The sequence below is a fragment of the Onychostoma macrolepis genome, chromosome 07 (assembly GCF_012432095.1).
Source record: "Onychostoma macrolepis isolate SWU-2019 chromosome 07, ASM1243209v1, whole genome shotgun sequence".
In the NCBI taxonomy this organism is placed as follows: domain Eukaryota; kingdom Metazoa; phylum Chordata; class Actinopteri; order Cypriniformes; family Cyprinidae; genus Onychostoma; species Onychostoma macrolepis.
In genome coordinates, this window is record NC_081161.1 from 8,461,993 (window position 1) to 8,476,218 (window position 14,226).

A 14,226-nucleotide genomic window follows, 5' to 3' on the forward strand; every position below is an offset into this window, starting at 1 on the left:
TCTGTGTGGTTTGAGGTTTGTTAGTGGTGTGCCACTCCATGTATGCAGTGCTGCTGTGGCCCAAACCCTGTCATTGGTGGTCTGGCACTGTGCAAAGAGACTGATAGAAGCCAAAGATCTCAACTGTCTCTCCGAAATGATTATTTTACTCATCAGATTCACAAATCTGGCAGGGAGCCTCAACTTGATCCTTTCAGGTATCTGTTGCCTTCTCAAACATTTACATCAGTCCCGACCCAGATTAACCTGAATGATTGGGAATAATGTTAACAATAAAACTAGATGAGCTCCTCTGGGCTGGAAGTAACATTGACCTCACATCGGGCAGTTGTAACCTGCAGTTCCCACACACCTGGTTATCACATCGGCTGTACTATCGCCCAGTAAATTTTGGATACAAAAGCAAACTTTTAGAAAAAAGAACACTCTTAGAAAAAAAAAATACAAAAGGCACACTTTTTAGGTACAAATATGCACCCTTTAAGTACAAAGGTGTACCTTTTGAAAAAATAATGAACCTGAACAATTCAATTCAGTTTATTCATCTAACAGTGTACCTCTTGAAAGATCTGGGCTCCTGCATCACTGTCCTGATCTCTGTGCTGGGCTTATAGTAATAAACGTCTTTAAACCTACAGCTGACCCAAAGCCTTTTAGAAAGAAGCAGCTTATCTCAGTAATTCTACCAGTCACAAATGTTGAATGACAGCAGATAGGCCTGCACATGCCACAGTGGTAGATGGATTTTTGGGGGATTATGTGTTAAAGCTGTACGACCCACTGATTTGGGTGTGTGGTGAGACAACTGTGGGGACAAAGGCTCAAATGCAGTTATAGATATAAGTATATGCATGCATTCCATTTTCTACAGAATATCAGCTTCAAAGGTTGTGATTATGAAGCTGACCGACCCTTTATCTAGTGCTTAAAGTCCATGTTTAAAAAAAAACCTTGTTCTGGATCTACTTCCATTAATTCATTAAGAATTTAGTATGTTTTGCCTACAATTTGAGATTCACGATTAAGAACATGAATATTATAAAAACTGGGTCTCATTCAAAATTCATGGACTATTTGTCTTTAGAAGCACAAGAGAACTCAGGAGATGAACTTGTTTTTAACCTTATTCTAACACTCATGAATTTGGAGTTTTCTAAATGAGCGACCTAGTGCCTAAGGTTAGTCGTTTGCATAAAACACGCCCACGCTTTCTCCATAGGTTGTGTGGAAACCCCTTATTTCTTTAACAGCCGTCCATCACTGTGCGCAAACATATGACACTCCTGCCGGAGAGAGCTTACGCAGCAAGATCCTCAAGCAATGCCAAGTGTATCACCCTCAAAACCAGTTCAAACTGGTTTTATTTGAATGTATTTTAAAATGTCATTTATTCCTGTGATGGAGAAGCTCAATTTTCAGCAGCCAGAGCATCAGTCGTCTTCTTGTCCTTCTTCTTCCTCTTCTTCTTCTTCTTTGTCTTCTTCTTCTCCTCCTCCTCCACCTCCTTCTTTTTCTTCTTCTTCTCCTCCTCCTTCTTTTTCTTCTTCTTCTTCTTCTTCATGTTCTAAATGTTGAAAACAGATGCATCAGCCTTCTTCTAAATGTTGCAAATTTTTGTGGAAACCATAGTAATTGGTTCAATAAACATAATTTATTTGAAAGTCGTTTGTAATATTATGTCACTTTAGATCAATTTAATGTGTCTTCGCTGAATTTTTTTTTTTTTTTTAGCTTTACCTCAGACCTTTTAATAGTACAATTTTCTCCAAAAATATGAAGCTGCACAACTGCTTGAGCACCAAGTCCCGGTTTTAGAATGATTTCTGAAGGATCATGTGACTGAAATAAATTAGGTTTTAAAATATAATTGCAGACAAATTTGTGTAAGTGAATGAGACCCAGTGAGTGAGCAGTAAAAAAGTCTGATTGTAGAATTCTATGTTTTGGATGATCCCTTTGCAATGACAGAAAGTGCAAACTCAAAGCTTGTGTCAGTTCACCCATAGCACAAACAATGTAGACGCTTGAGTGAAGATAGGGAGTGTTGTGAGTTTCTGTGTGGGTGTTGCTCAGAGAGCCTTTTGTCGTACAGTTCTTTACAATACAATACTTCATAGAACAGCATTTGCTTTCTCAAACAAAGATATGATTTCAAAGTGGTGTCTTATGAACGCGTACTTCCTGGAGGAGGGATTGGCAACAGAGTTGCTTTCGGCTGTTGTCTTTTCCCTCACTGATAGTCTTCCTTTTCAGATAGCTTTATCTTGGCATTTCAAACAGGCTCATTTCTAGATATACCATGTGTATAAAGGAGAACTATCAGGCATGTTTAACTAGCTGCTGCACGGAGGGTGTAGAGGTGTTGGCCTGATCTTCTTTGCTGCATGTGATCGCTGAATGCAACAGCTGTTTTCTAAATAGGCCACAAACAGAAACAGTTAAGAGACGTTTAGGACTGCAGGGCTCTCAGGCAGCTGAGGCGCAACAATGAGACTTCTTGTGTTCAGCTGACTGTGTTCAGAGGTGCGGGGAGATAGAGAGACAGGAAGAGCTCGTGGAGCAGGGAGAGGAGGGAGTTTATGAGGACTGTACTTCATAGGGAGCCGACTGTATCACTTCCTGCAACCTTATCTCTATCCTGCATTTAACCCCTGGAGTCCCACTTTTCCCTCATGTTTTTTATCCGCCCTCTGTATCCATGGAATGTAGCATCCTTGTGATTTCCCACAAAGTCGTGGCGAGCTGTTTGTGTGGGGTCTGGGCTGCCTCACTGTGACTGAGAGGGATAATGAGATGTGATTGGACCGTGGAGCCGCATTAACTGCTAATTGTGTCCATGTCTCAGTGGATGACTGCTTCTGACTGGTAGGTCTACTTCCTCTCTTATTAAGAACCAGGGCCACATTCACCAGCTCAATTACTGCAAGGTCATGAGGGGATTGAGCCAGATTCACTAGGCTTGCCATGCTGTCTACTGTACATAGGCAGCTGCTTTATGCACACAGAAATGGACCATCATAAGTGATTGATTTGGAACACTCTTTAGGCAGCAACTCTGAATGCCACACAAATAATGCTCCTTATGTGAAGCATGTGGCAGATGTGAAAATTGATGGAAAATCCAATGGAGTTTGGTGCATGTTGCCAAAAACAAAAACAAAAAAAAAAACATTGCACACACATTTGGTAAATTTTTTTCATTTGATTGAATTTTTTAAAGAATTCTTTTTAGTATTTAATGAAATATATTTATAAAAATTATACTATAACATAATATTATTACAGTTATTTTGCATCATCAGTGCATTATGGCATTGTCCTCCCTGTCAGGATACCTGCGATGCTGATAAATGAAAAATAAAATTGTTAAATTAAAATTTGTTGAATTTTGATGTTATAGCTGATATTAAAATAATATTTTGTATAAAATATAATTTTTTTTTTTAAATGCCTTAAATACTCTTATTATTAATCATAATCAGTGTTATTTTAGAATCTTTTTTAGATACTATATTCTTTAATATTTTAAATTATTTAATTTTATATTTTCCATTTTCATAATTCTTTTGTGTCTTTTTATGTTTTTGTCATTTTCTTTTAGTACTTTTAATATCTGTGTAGTTTTTATTTTTTTAAACAAAATTTTAGTACATCAAGCAAACAAAATTAAAATGAGAAATGTTGCTAAAAAGTTTTATTTATTTATTTATTTAATTTTATGGTAGTCCAGTTATATTGTTTATTTTATTTCAAGTATCTACTGAATTTATTGGTTTTAACTGTTTAATACTTTAATTCTATATTGGCCTATAGTTGTTCAATATTAACCAACATGTTAAAAAAAAAAACAACAACAACAAAAAAACAAACACTAATATTGGCCGATAACTGATATGGCACAGGTATACTGTGTATCCCTATTTAAAATGTCTTTTGGTGATACTTCAACCTCTTTCCGAGAACTCCTTATTTGATTGTCTATTTAATTTAGTTTGGCGTTGCTGTTCTCATTGATTACGGTTATTGATTTACACAGCTGGAAAATGAAACTGACAGCTGATTGATGTGTTTTGTCCTTTGACCTTGCTTTGAGTCTCATTACCCAACTGCCTGCCATTAAGGATATAGCCTAAATATATATTTAAAATATATTTATTGTATTTTCTGGAGTGACACAGCTCCCTGTGGCCCAGTAGACTGGATGTGCAGAGCTGAGAGAGAAGACCACATGGAGCTTAAATGAAATTTGTCATTGCATTATTCCCCAAACCAGTTACCTGAGCTATCAGAGCCAGAATCACGTCTGAAACGCCAAAAGCACAGTCTGCCTTAACTTATTTCACTCCTCCCCTCCTCCATCATGTTCTGTTTTCCTGTCTTCCTCTTAATCTTTTTCACTTGATCTGATTCACTCGCTCCCTTTTCCCTCTCACTTAATGACCACAAAATGGCACGCACCCAAAGCCCAGGAATAATAGCGCTCTCTAGTCGTTAGATTCTTGGCTGACATTGTTCTGGACACACACAAGCTCTCTCACACACACTAAACCCAAGTCTTTTCACGACGCGCTGTGAATCACAGGTTCCTGGAGGACGTGCTGTTGGCAGCGGCCCTCAAGGTCCTGTTGAGCCAGTGCTGGCACAGGGGCTGATGGGAGAGAAGGATGGCTCTCCTTGCCTCTGTTCTCTGCAAAGCCTTACTCTGTATGCATGACATGGGATGTTGTGGTGCTGGAATGGATGCTGAAACACTTTAGGCTTTAAAAGCAGGTCTTCGTTTATCTTATCCTTTCGACATCCTGCAACGAATGATTCCAGGTGCCCTTGACCTAAAGAAGGAGCATATAAAGCATGAAAGCAAGAACATTGTTGTCCTTTATGAGCCAGTAAGCAGAACACTAGGGTAATGTCTTTCTCTAGTGGGAGTACACTCACCTCCCACCTCTCGCTTGCTAAAAGCCCCAGGGCTCCGGGTGACTGAAAGCCAGGCAGTCTTATCTGTGGGGGTAAGGTGTGTCCTGCCCTGCACAGCCCTTTAGCACTTCCCTCTCTCACAGCCTCATGGGAGACACAAAGAGGATTGTTTTCAGGGAGAGGAAGAAAGCTGGGATTGTTGGATTTGGTGTGGAAATACAAGAGTAGTTGACAAATGATATGGAAATGACACTTTTTATGTCATAAATGTAAATGATTGTGGAAAAAGTGTAGATTTTAGATGCTGTGGCCGCCTATTATTATAATTTGTATTTTTTTTGTGCAGTTCATTGTTATATTTAAACATAATTGTTGTGTGTTAAAAAATCCTATTAGTCTCTAAAAACTGCATGAAGAAAAAAAAAAAAATCTAATTATTTTCGAAGTAAACGCTGTGATTGTAGCTGCAAAAGGTACCAACTGTTACGTGTTAGTTCCTGTTTTTCCTTATTTGGTTTGTTTCCTGTTCTCATTAGTTCATTTGTCTTATCATTCAGTCTGATCACCTGTGTTCTATTAATTATCTCGTTTGCTCCTTTGTTTCCTGTCTTTGTCTTGGATTGATGTTAGTTTAATGAAAATTGCATGTTGACGTTTATTAAAGTCTCATTTTTGTCTACTCCTTCGTTGGGCGCTCCTTTCTACAACCACGTAACCGTGACACCAACGTGATGCTAGAGTTGTTATTATTTGCTAGTGCATTGCTGTACAGTTGCTAAGGTTTTCTGAATGTTTTTAACATGTTGCTATACAGTTTCTAGGGTAGTTGCTAGGTGGTTGTTTACAAGCCCAAGTTCAAAGAGCCCACGCCCAAATCTCTTTTATTGTGGTTATTAGATCAAGAACAAATAAAAATTGCTATTGTAATTTAAGGTGCATGTGTCTGTGTGTGTGCATGTTTTAAGTAGTGCTGCTTGGACAAAAAATATGTGATTATATATCAATATGACTTTGCAATAATAATAATAATAATAATAATAATTATAATGACTTATGCCATTTTTACTAAATAAGATAATTAAAAGGTTTAATCAGTAAATAAAGCAAAATGAGAAATATTACTATTGTAATATCTAAAATTACTACTAAAATTACTCTAAAATGACTAATATTTACTGTAAATAAAAAGGAATTTAAGGAAAATACTATATTTTCATTTTACAGTATGACTGTAAAATCACAGCTCTGTCTTAATTTCTTCTTATTCAAACTTTAAACCTTTATTTTGGCAAAATAAATAAATAAAAACAAACAAACAAACAAACAAAAATACAGGGAGCCCTTAAAACTCTTTTGTTGACAACAAGCAACAAGTTTGGGAAGATGCCTAACACACGCACATTATAAGTGACCCAAACTCAGAGCACTTGCAGTGATGTGTTTGTGTTGAGCGCCATATGTGAACTGAGCTGAGACACTGAAAACACGAGATGATGAGCTGCTCGCCTATAAATGAGATGATGGATGCTTCATGCTAAAAAACACAGCTATGTATATCTATTTAATAAAATCACAGCCTTTGCGATTCGACAATCACACTAAGCCAAATTGCAATTTTGCATCATTCAACAAACGAGAATTGTTAGTCTGATGACTTAGAAAAAGTAATAAAACAAGCTGCAGAATTTGAGGCATCATTTGTTCTAAAAACAAATTTAAGTATAGAAATAGTGATGCATGGTAGGGTATAGTCACTTTTTTCTTTCTTTGCACTGTAGATATAGCTGGTTTGGAGCGGTGGCATATTAGCCTTGCCCAGAACAGGGCCAGCTATTCAACTGTTTGACTGTTATTCAGCTGCCTTCACAACACATAAGGGCACAAAGACCTGTGTTTTCTGTGGCTGTGGAAAGTAGAGATCCGGACCAGGCAACTGTGTGACAGGCCCTGGTTACAGAGTAGGAAGAGAAGGGGACATTATAAAAGTAGTGACCCCCTAACCTCTTGAGTCCAGTGGGAGGAACACATTAGCCTTCTGCTAATTAATACCAGGTGAAAAACAGCACTGAAAAAGTCATGAATACAAATCTAAGCAATTAATTCTGTATTGCTTTTAGTATTGCATTTGTTCTCAGTTCATGATCAATTTTTCAGATGCTTCTCTTTAGACAAACATATAATAGAAACAAAGTGTATAGCTAAATTTGTTTCATTACTCACATCAGTAAGTATTTGATGAGAATGTTACATTTGTAGATTTTGGTGATATCGAACAATTTGTGATATTGTTTATACTTTTTGAAATGCTTCAGATTAAACTGTGAAGCAAGACATTTCTCCATCTGCTCTCCATTTGATCTCAGAAATTATTATTTCAGCTAGTTTTCAAGGCAGCATTTCTTACTTTCATTTAGTTTATCCTGGTGTACAAAAATAGCTAAATAAAAAAATGAATAGAAACTATATAGAAATATTTATAAAAAAAAACAATAAAAATGACAAAAAAAGCAAATTTATTAAAGCTAAAATTAAAACGGTAATAAAAATAATTCAAAATGTTAATAAAAACTAAAAAAATGCAGTGGTACTATAATAACACTGTGAAGGGCAGCCTGTTTACTGTTGCCACAGGGTGGGCTTAATAATGGGGCAGTTTAATTACATAATTTGTGCTGATTACCTGACTAATGATGATAAGCAGTAGGTGTAACCACATTTAATGCAAACCAGAGCATCATGTCCAGCTTTCATCCCCTTTAATGGACCCTCTGGCCTTTTGGAATCGCCCACTTCATCCAACGCGAGAGCCAGATGGGTCTGGAGCTGTGCCTCCATGCATGTCTCTGCCCTGAGGAGAGTCCCCCAGCAGTGAGGGAAGAGTGGCTGCTCTCTGCTTCTAAAGCCCAATAAATTGGCCAGCCCAGCTGGTGCCGTCACCCCTCAATCTATGTTCACATCCGCCTCAAGTGTTCTCACACAGTCTGGACCAGTATTAGGTGTCGCTTATAACAGGTGTGACGCTCTTTCAGTCTGTGGCAATGTCTTCTTTCTCCTTCATTCTCATGGCAGTGACAGACTGATGTTTTTTGAATTGCTGTGGCAGTAAAGGGGTCATGTAATTATTCCAAAAATTGAATGGTCCTGTTTTACATAGATCCTTTAAGGATCTATGTAAACACTAGAATTTAATTACACAGTGATATCTCCTTTTTAATAAACTTTTGAGTTCTTGAATTTGCATTCATATCAGTTTTCATACTCTGAACTCTTTCAAATAGGAATGCTAATTTTCAGGAATTTTCCTTAAATATTCCTTGCATTAATTTTGCAAAACATTTGTGACTACAAATGTCATGTGAAATTATATTGCTTTATACTTTTTCAAATATTTTCAGCCCGCTGAATTTGAATACATTTTAACTATGAATTTAATATGCAGCGTATGTTTGCAATTACTGTTAATAACATGCATAAAATGCAAAATACAGGTATGACTCTTTCTACATTAAGACTTCACTTTGTGGATTGTGAAGTATTAATATAAATTTTGACAAAATTATTAATTACAATAACCATGGACGTCCCTGATCACAAAAGGTCAAGGAAAATTAGATTTCTAATGAGATCACTTCTGTCTGTGTTTTTGTCTTAGTCATGGCTGCGGCAGTATGGCTACCTCCCGCAGGCCAGCAAGCAGATGTCCACCATGCGCTCGGCTCAAATCCTGTTGAACGCCATCAGCGACATGCAGCGCTTTTACGGGCTGGAGATCACTGGAGTGTTGGACCCCGTCACCATCGAGTAGGACACTCCATCACATGATCTAATGTATCAGCTGCACTGTTAGAGCTATTACCAATACATGTTCAGTTCATCTTAATCAAACCATTTATTTTCATGAAGCACTTACATCCTGTTCAACCCGTAACTGAATAGAAAAATGAAGGGCACTTTATGGAGAAGGAGAACCTTAAATGAATATTGCAGGTTATTTAATGTCTATAGGTGGATGATCCTGTCGTCATGCATTATCATTATCAGTGGTAACTTTAAAAAAAAAAATGTTTTAAAGCTGGTGTTGACCTGAGTTTGATTGCAAATTTCTAAAAAGGGTTAACAGGTGATTCTATTGCACCAATATATGATAACACAATACTAACATGTAACACATAATGTTGAAGTGTTTTCTGTTACTTTCAAAACAAGATGATAGTTGCCTATTTAAAGGAGTAGTTCACCCAAAAATTAAAATTTGCTGAAAGATGTAGATGAGTTTGTTTCTTCATCTGAACAGAAATTTAATTTTACTTCACTTGCTCACCAATGGATCCTCTGCAGTGAATGGGTGCCATCAGAATGAGAGTTCAAACAGCTGATAAAAGCATCACAATAACTCGCAAGTAATCCATATGATTTCAATTAATCAATTAATGTCTTTTGAAGCGAAACACTGTGCGTTTGTAATAAATAAGTCTATCAAGACGTATTTAACTTCCAGTAATGAGTCCTCTATCCTTAATATTGCTTTCTACGGTGAAAAAAATGTCTGATTAATGAGAGAAATATGCACAGATCAAGCACAGTTTACAAGCGAAAACAGTTCAAAACAGCTCTAAACAAATATGTCAGTGAATTTTGATGTGGGGATGGAAGTTTTCACTGGATTATATGGATTATAATGCCTTAATGATGGATTTCTTTCTTAAAAACACACACCTTTTCACTTCACAAGATATTAATTGATGAATTGGAGTGGTGTGGATTACTTGTGGATTACTGTGATGTTTTTGGACTCTCATTCTGACGGCACCCATTCACTGCAGAGGAGCCACTGGTGAACAAGTAATGTAATGCTAAATTTCTCCAGATATGTTCAGATGAAGAAACAAAATCATTAACATATTGGATGGCCTGAGGGTGAGTGAATTTATAAATACATATTGTCTGTGATAATAGACAACATACCTCAAATGTTTGCCATAGCAAATAAAATCAAAGTCCACCACACTGCGCAGTGATGGATATAATGGGGCCTCCATTTGTTCAGCTTTCTTAACATGCCTTTATTTTGTGCATGCCTATTAAAGTTCCTTTTGTACACTAAGCCCTCATCTGTTCCTTTCTTTTTAGGTCCATGAAGAGACCCCGCTGTGGCGTCCCAGACAAGTTTGGGGGTCAGATCAAGACCAATGTACGACGGAAACGTTATGCACTCACTGGCCACAAGTGGGACAAGAACCACATAACTTTCAGGTGGGTTTGGATCTGACTCTTCAGTCCATATTATTCCAGTGATTTTGATTGTAATTGTAACACTGTTCTTCTTGTTTCTGCCATGGCTGCAGTATTCAGAACTACACTCCTAAGATCGGGGAGTACAACTCATATGAGGCCATCCGACGGGCCTTCAAAGTGTGGGAGAAAGTGACGCCGCTTACGTTTGATGAGATCCCTTTTCATGAGGTCAAATACGGCCGTCGGAAGGAACCTGATATCATGATCTTCTTCGCGTCTGGTTTTCATGGTGACAGTTCCCCGTTTGATGGAGAGGGGGGTTTTCTGGCACATGCTTACTTCCCTGGTCCAGGGATGGGTGGAGATACTCACTTTGACTCAGATGAGCCTTGGACCATTGGTTCAGAAAACGTACAAGGTGAGTCAAAAGGACTTAAGTGTTTTAAATTGTCATATCTAATATACATATATTTGAAATTATGTTAATACACTGACACTCAAAATTGTTATTTAATTTTTTTTTTTAAAGAAGTCTCTTATGTTCACCAAGGCTGCATTTATTTGATCAAAAATACAGTAGAACAGCAGTATTGTGAAATATTAATACTGTTTTATTTTATTTGATCAGAAATCATTCTAATATGCTGATTTAGTTCTCAAACATTTCTTATTATTAGTACTGCTTAATATTTTTTGAAAACTGAGAATGTCTGGCAACATCTGTATCTCTCAGTTCCGTAGACCCTCATGAATCTTTCTGTGGAGTCTAATGATTAAACCTGTGTCAATCCAAGTTATTCTGCCAAATCTACAGCAAACAAAAAGAAAAAGGTCACATTTGCAAGCCTAATTTTTGTGTTCCTTTCCGAATGCTTAATAGCTGGTTTGTATTTGCTGTTGTGAGGTTTTCATGGTCCTGTGGAGGCGGGTGTTATCATTTGAGACAGATGAGTGACCATGTGAGCCAGTGAGCAGCATGTTGATGTACAGTATTTAGTCAGTCAGACATTCCTAGAGACTCTTTTGCACTTTGCAGTAGAGAAGTGGGGTCCAAAGTCTGGTTTAGGATTCTAAAATAAACTGGAAAGGAAACTTTGTGATATTGACCATTTGAACCTATGTACAAAAGGTCAGAAGATACAGAAATATCCTAACTTAGAATCTCTGTTTAGTAGCCATAGTGATTTCAATTAGGATCTGATTTAGAACATTGATCTTCTCAGAGCTTAACCCAAGATACCAATCAGAATCCACCCTATAAAGAGCTCAAGCGGCTATCAACAAAACTGCAGAACATGCTTATTAAAAAAACAGAATGACGTTTCAACATTCAAAGGGGTACGACTAGTACCGATGGTGTAGAATACATTAAAAACTAAGCTGACAGATATTGAATGACGGCCTGTTATTCCCCAAAAGTCAGCTTGGTGTATCACGGCCTTAAGATGGGAAGTTGCTGTAATACGGCTCCTGATTTTTTAAAGTAACTTGGAAAGGCCTCTTTGTCTATAAAAGGGCTAAAGGTTAATCATGGGATGTCTAGTTTTTCAGACGCTTTAATGAATCATTACAACATGATCCATTTGATTGATCACTGACACACTGACTGCAACATTCACTGAGGAAACACATAATGCAACTTCAAAAGGAATCTCTAGGATTTTCCAGAGCCTATTTCCATAGGATTGTAACGTCTGGCTACAGAATCGTCATTGTTAGCAACAGTTGAAGTCTCGGTCACAATGACACAGCTGTGAGGAGAGATGTCTCCTATTGCCATGAAGTTGCATCTTTTAACAGTCGTGGCTTTCACACAAGAACAGCTTTGAATGACAAGTGCATTTGTCTGTGAAAGCCGTCATTGATTGAACTGTCTGAAAGCATTAGGACAGCAAGTTCAGTACTTCTCTTATCTGCACAGTTATTAGCCCTAATGATGGTGCCTCTGAAAAAAAAAAACTCTGAACAAGCAACATTACTGTCCGATGACTTCATACTGCCTGCTTGGATGGTTTGGATTGTCCACACGAGATAATAATGAATATCCTCAGTATTAAAAATGAAGCAGTCAATCACCCATCAAGCATTGAGCCATTTACACCCGCAGAGACACAGATCATTGTGACAGCTGGAAAATGGAGACAGAACGTGATTAAAATCAGTCACCGACTGAGTGCACTGTCACTGTGAGTGTTTCAATAAATCTCTGTAGTGTGCAGATAATTGCAAATGTTCTGCACTGATCCACAAACTACTTTCATATGAATATGCACTGAATGTGCACCTGCAGTATTTAATCTTAAAATGTACTGCAGATTATGTAATATTAATGAAGGCAGCTTACCGTATAAAAGAGCGTACACTTTCACAGCTGTTTCTTAACACACTTTGCAATGCAAAGTGCATTTTACAGTGTAATCTCAAATTTTTACATTTTTCATTTTTCAAAATGAAGCATTATTTGCAAACCCATTTTACTTCAGTGAGGGAAAAATGGTTAGGGCAGAACTTGAGTGAATTGTTGTAACTGTTCCATACTACCATACATGATCCATACTAGAGTTAGCTTGTAAACTTTCCTTCCTGAATCACCTGCCAGCACTCATAAGTTGAAACTTAAGCGGTTTTAGTGACGTCAGCCAAAAAGGAACGTAATTTCAGTCTCATTTTGATTATAGATCACAAAGACAAACATTTGTCTTTGGAATGGCGTGCACAGATGAACTGTTTAGATCAGGGAGATGTATTAAGATAATAAAATGAGGCCATTTTGATTTCATGCCACTTTAAAGTGCACATCATCTCAGCGCTAAGCAAGAACTAACAGCGGGAACCCTTTTCCCAACTCATCCTTAACTCTCCCCTTCACTCATGTCCTATTTACCCAGTCATCTAAATATAGCTATGCTTCCTTATCTTCTGCAAGACCAGTAGCGATTTTGTTTAATGTGCGCACTTAACTGCAACAAATGTAATGTTCTAGTTGATATGCAGTATATCATGTGTCCTTAAGTCAGAGTGCCCATAAAATGCAGCTGTGATCTCCCAGAGCGAATGAAGATTAATAAGCTGTTGTATCAGACATTCTTTACTGGTGACCTCAGTAAATCAGCTCACTGCTGACCATCAGCTCTCTCTAATACCACAGCCTGTGATATTTAATATGTGTCTCCCCGTAGGCAATGATCTGTTCCTGGTAGCCGTACATGAGCTGGGCCATGCCCTTGGACTGGAACACTCCAATAATCCTTTGGCTATTATGGCTCCTTTCTACCAGTGGATGGACACCGAAAACTTTGAGCTGCCTGAGGATGATCTCCGTGGGGTCCAGCAGATTTACGGTAACCTGATGCTTGTGACGTCTTAAACATGGCATTTCTGATTTTGCAGCATATTATTTCTGATCTATGGAAGCAGATTTCCAGCTCGGAATAAAAAAAAAAAAAATAAAGTAGTGCTGTCAAACGATTAATCGCATCCAAAATAAAAGTTTTCGTTTACATAACATATATGAGTGTACTGTTTATATTTATTATGCATATATAAATACACACACATATATTATGTGAACAAAAACTTTTATTTTGGATGCGATTAATCGCATCCAAAATAAAAGTTTTGTTTATATAATATATCTGTGTGTACTGTGTATATTTATTATGTGTATATAAAGACACACACATACAGTATATATTTTGAAAAGATTTACATGTATTTACATGTATATATTTATTAATATAATTTATATGATATATAAATATATTTAATATATAAACATAACACATTTTTCTTAAATATATACATACATGGGTGTGTATTCATATATACATAATAAATCCACACAATACACACACATATATTATGTACACAAAAACTTTTATTTTGGATGCGATTAATCGCGATTAATCGTTGCCAGCACTAATAAATATACACACATGCATGTATATATTTAGGAAAAAGTGTTATGTTTATATATTAAATATATTTATATATAATATAAATTATATGAGTATAAATATATACATGTAAATACATGTAAATACTTTCAAAATATATATTTATTTATATATACATAAT

The 14,226-nt window shown here is 36.9% G+C and overlaps 1 protein-coding gene across 2 annotated transcripts in view; it reads left to right on the top strand.

Moving 5' to 3' along the window:
- The window catches only part of mmp15b (matrix metallopeptidase 15b), a 32,606-nt gene that overhangs the window by 1,900 nt on the left and 16,480 nt on the right, over positions 1 to 14,226 (top strand). The window contains exons 2-6 of one of the 2 annotated variants that reach the window (XM_058782711.1): positions 2,710 to 2,865; positions 8,567 to 8,715; positions 10,045 to 10,167; positions 10,260 to 10,567; positions 13,329 to 13,490. In XM_058782711.1, the coding sequence (XP_058638694.1) occupies positions 8,612 to 8,715; positions 10,045 to 10,167; positions 10,260 to 10,567; positions 13,329 to 13,490 (697 nt within the window). In that variant the 5' untranslated portion in view covers positions 2,710 to 2,865; positions 8,567 to 8,611. The remainder of the gene's footprint in view (positions 1 to 2,709; positions 2,866 to 8,566; positions 8,716 to 10,044; positions 10,168 to 10,259; positions 10,568 to 13,328; positions 13,491 to 14,226) is intronic. The other variant, XM_058782710.1, reaches the window with a different exon arrangement.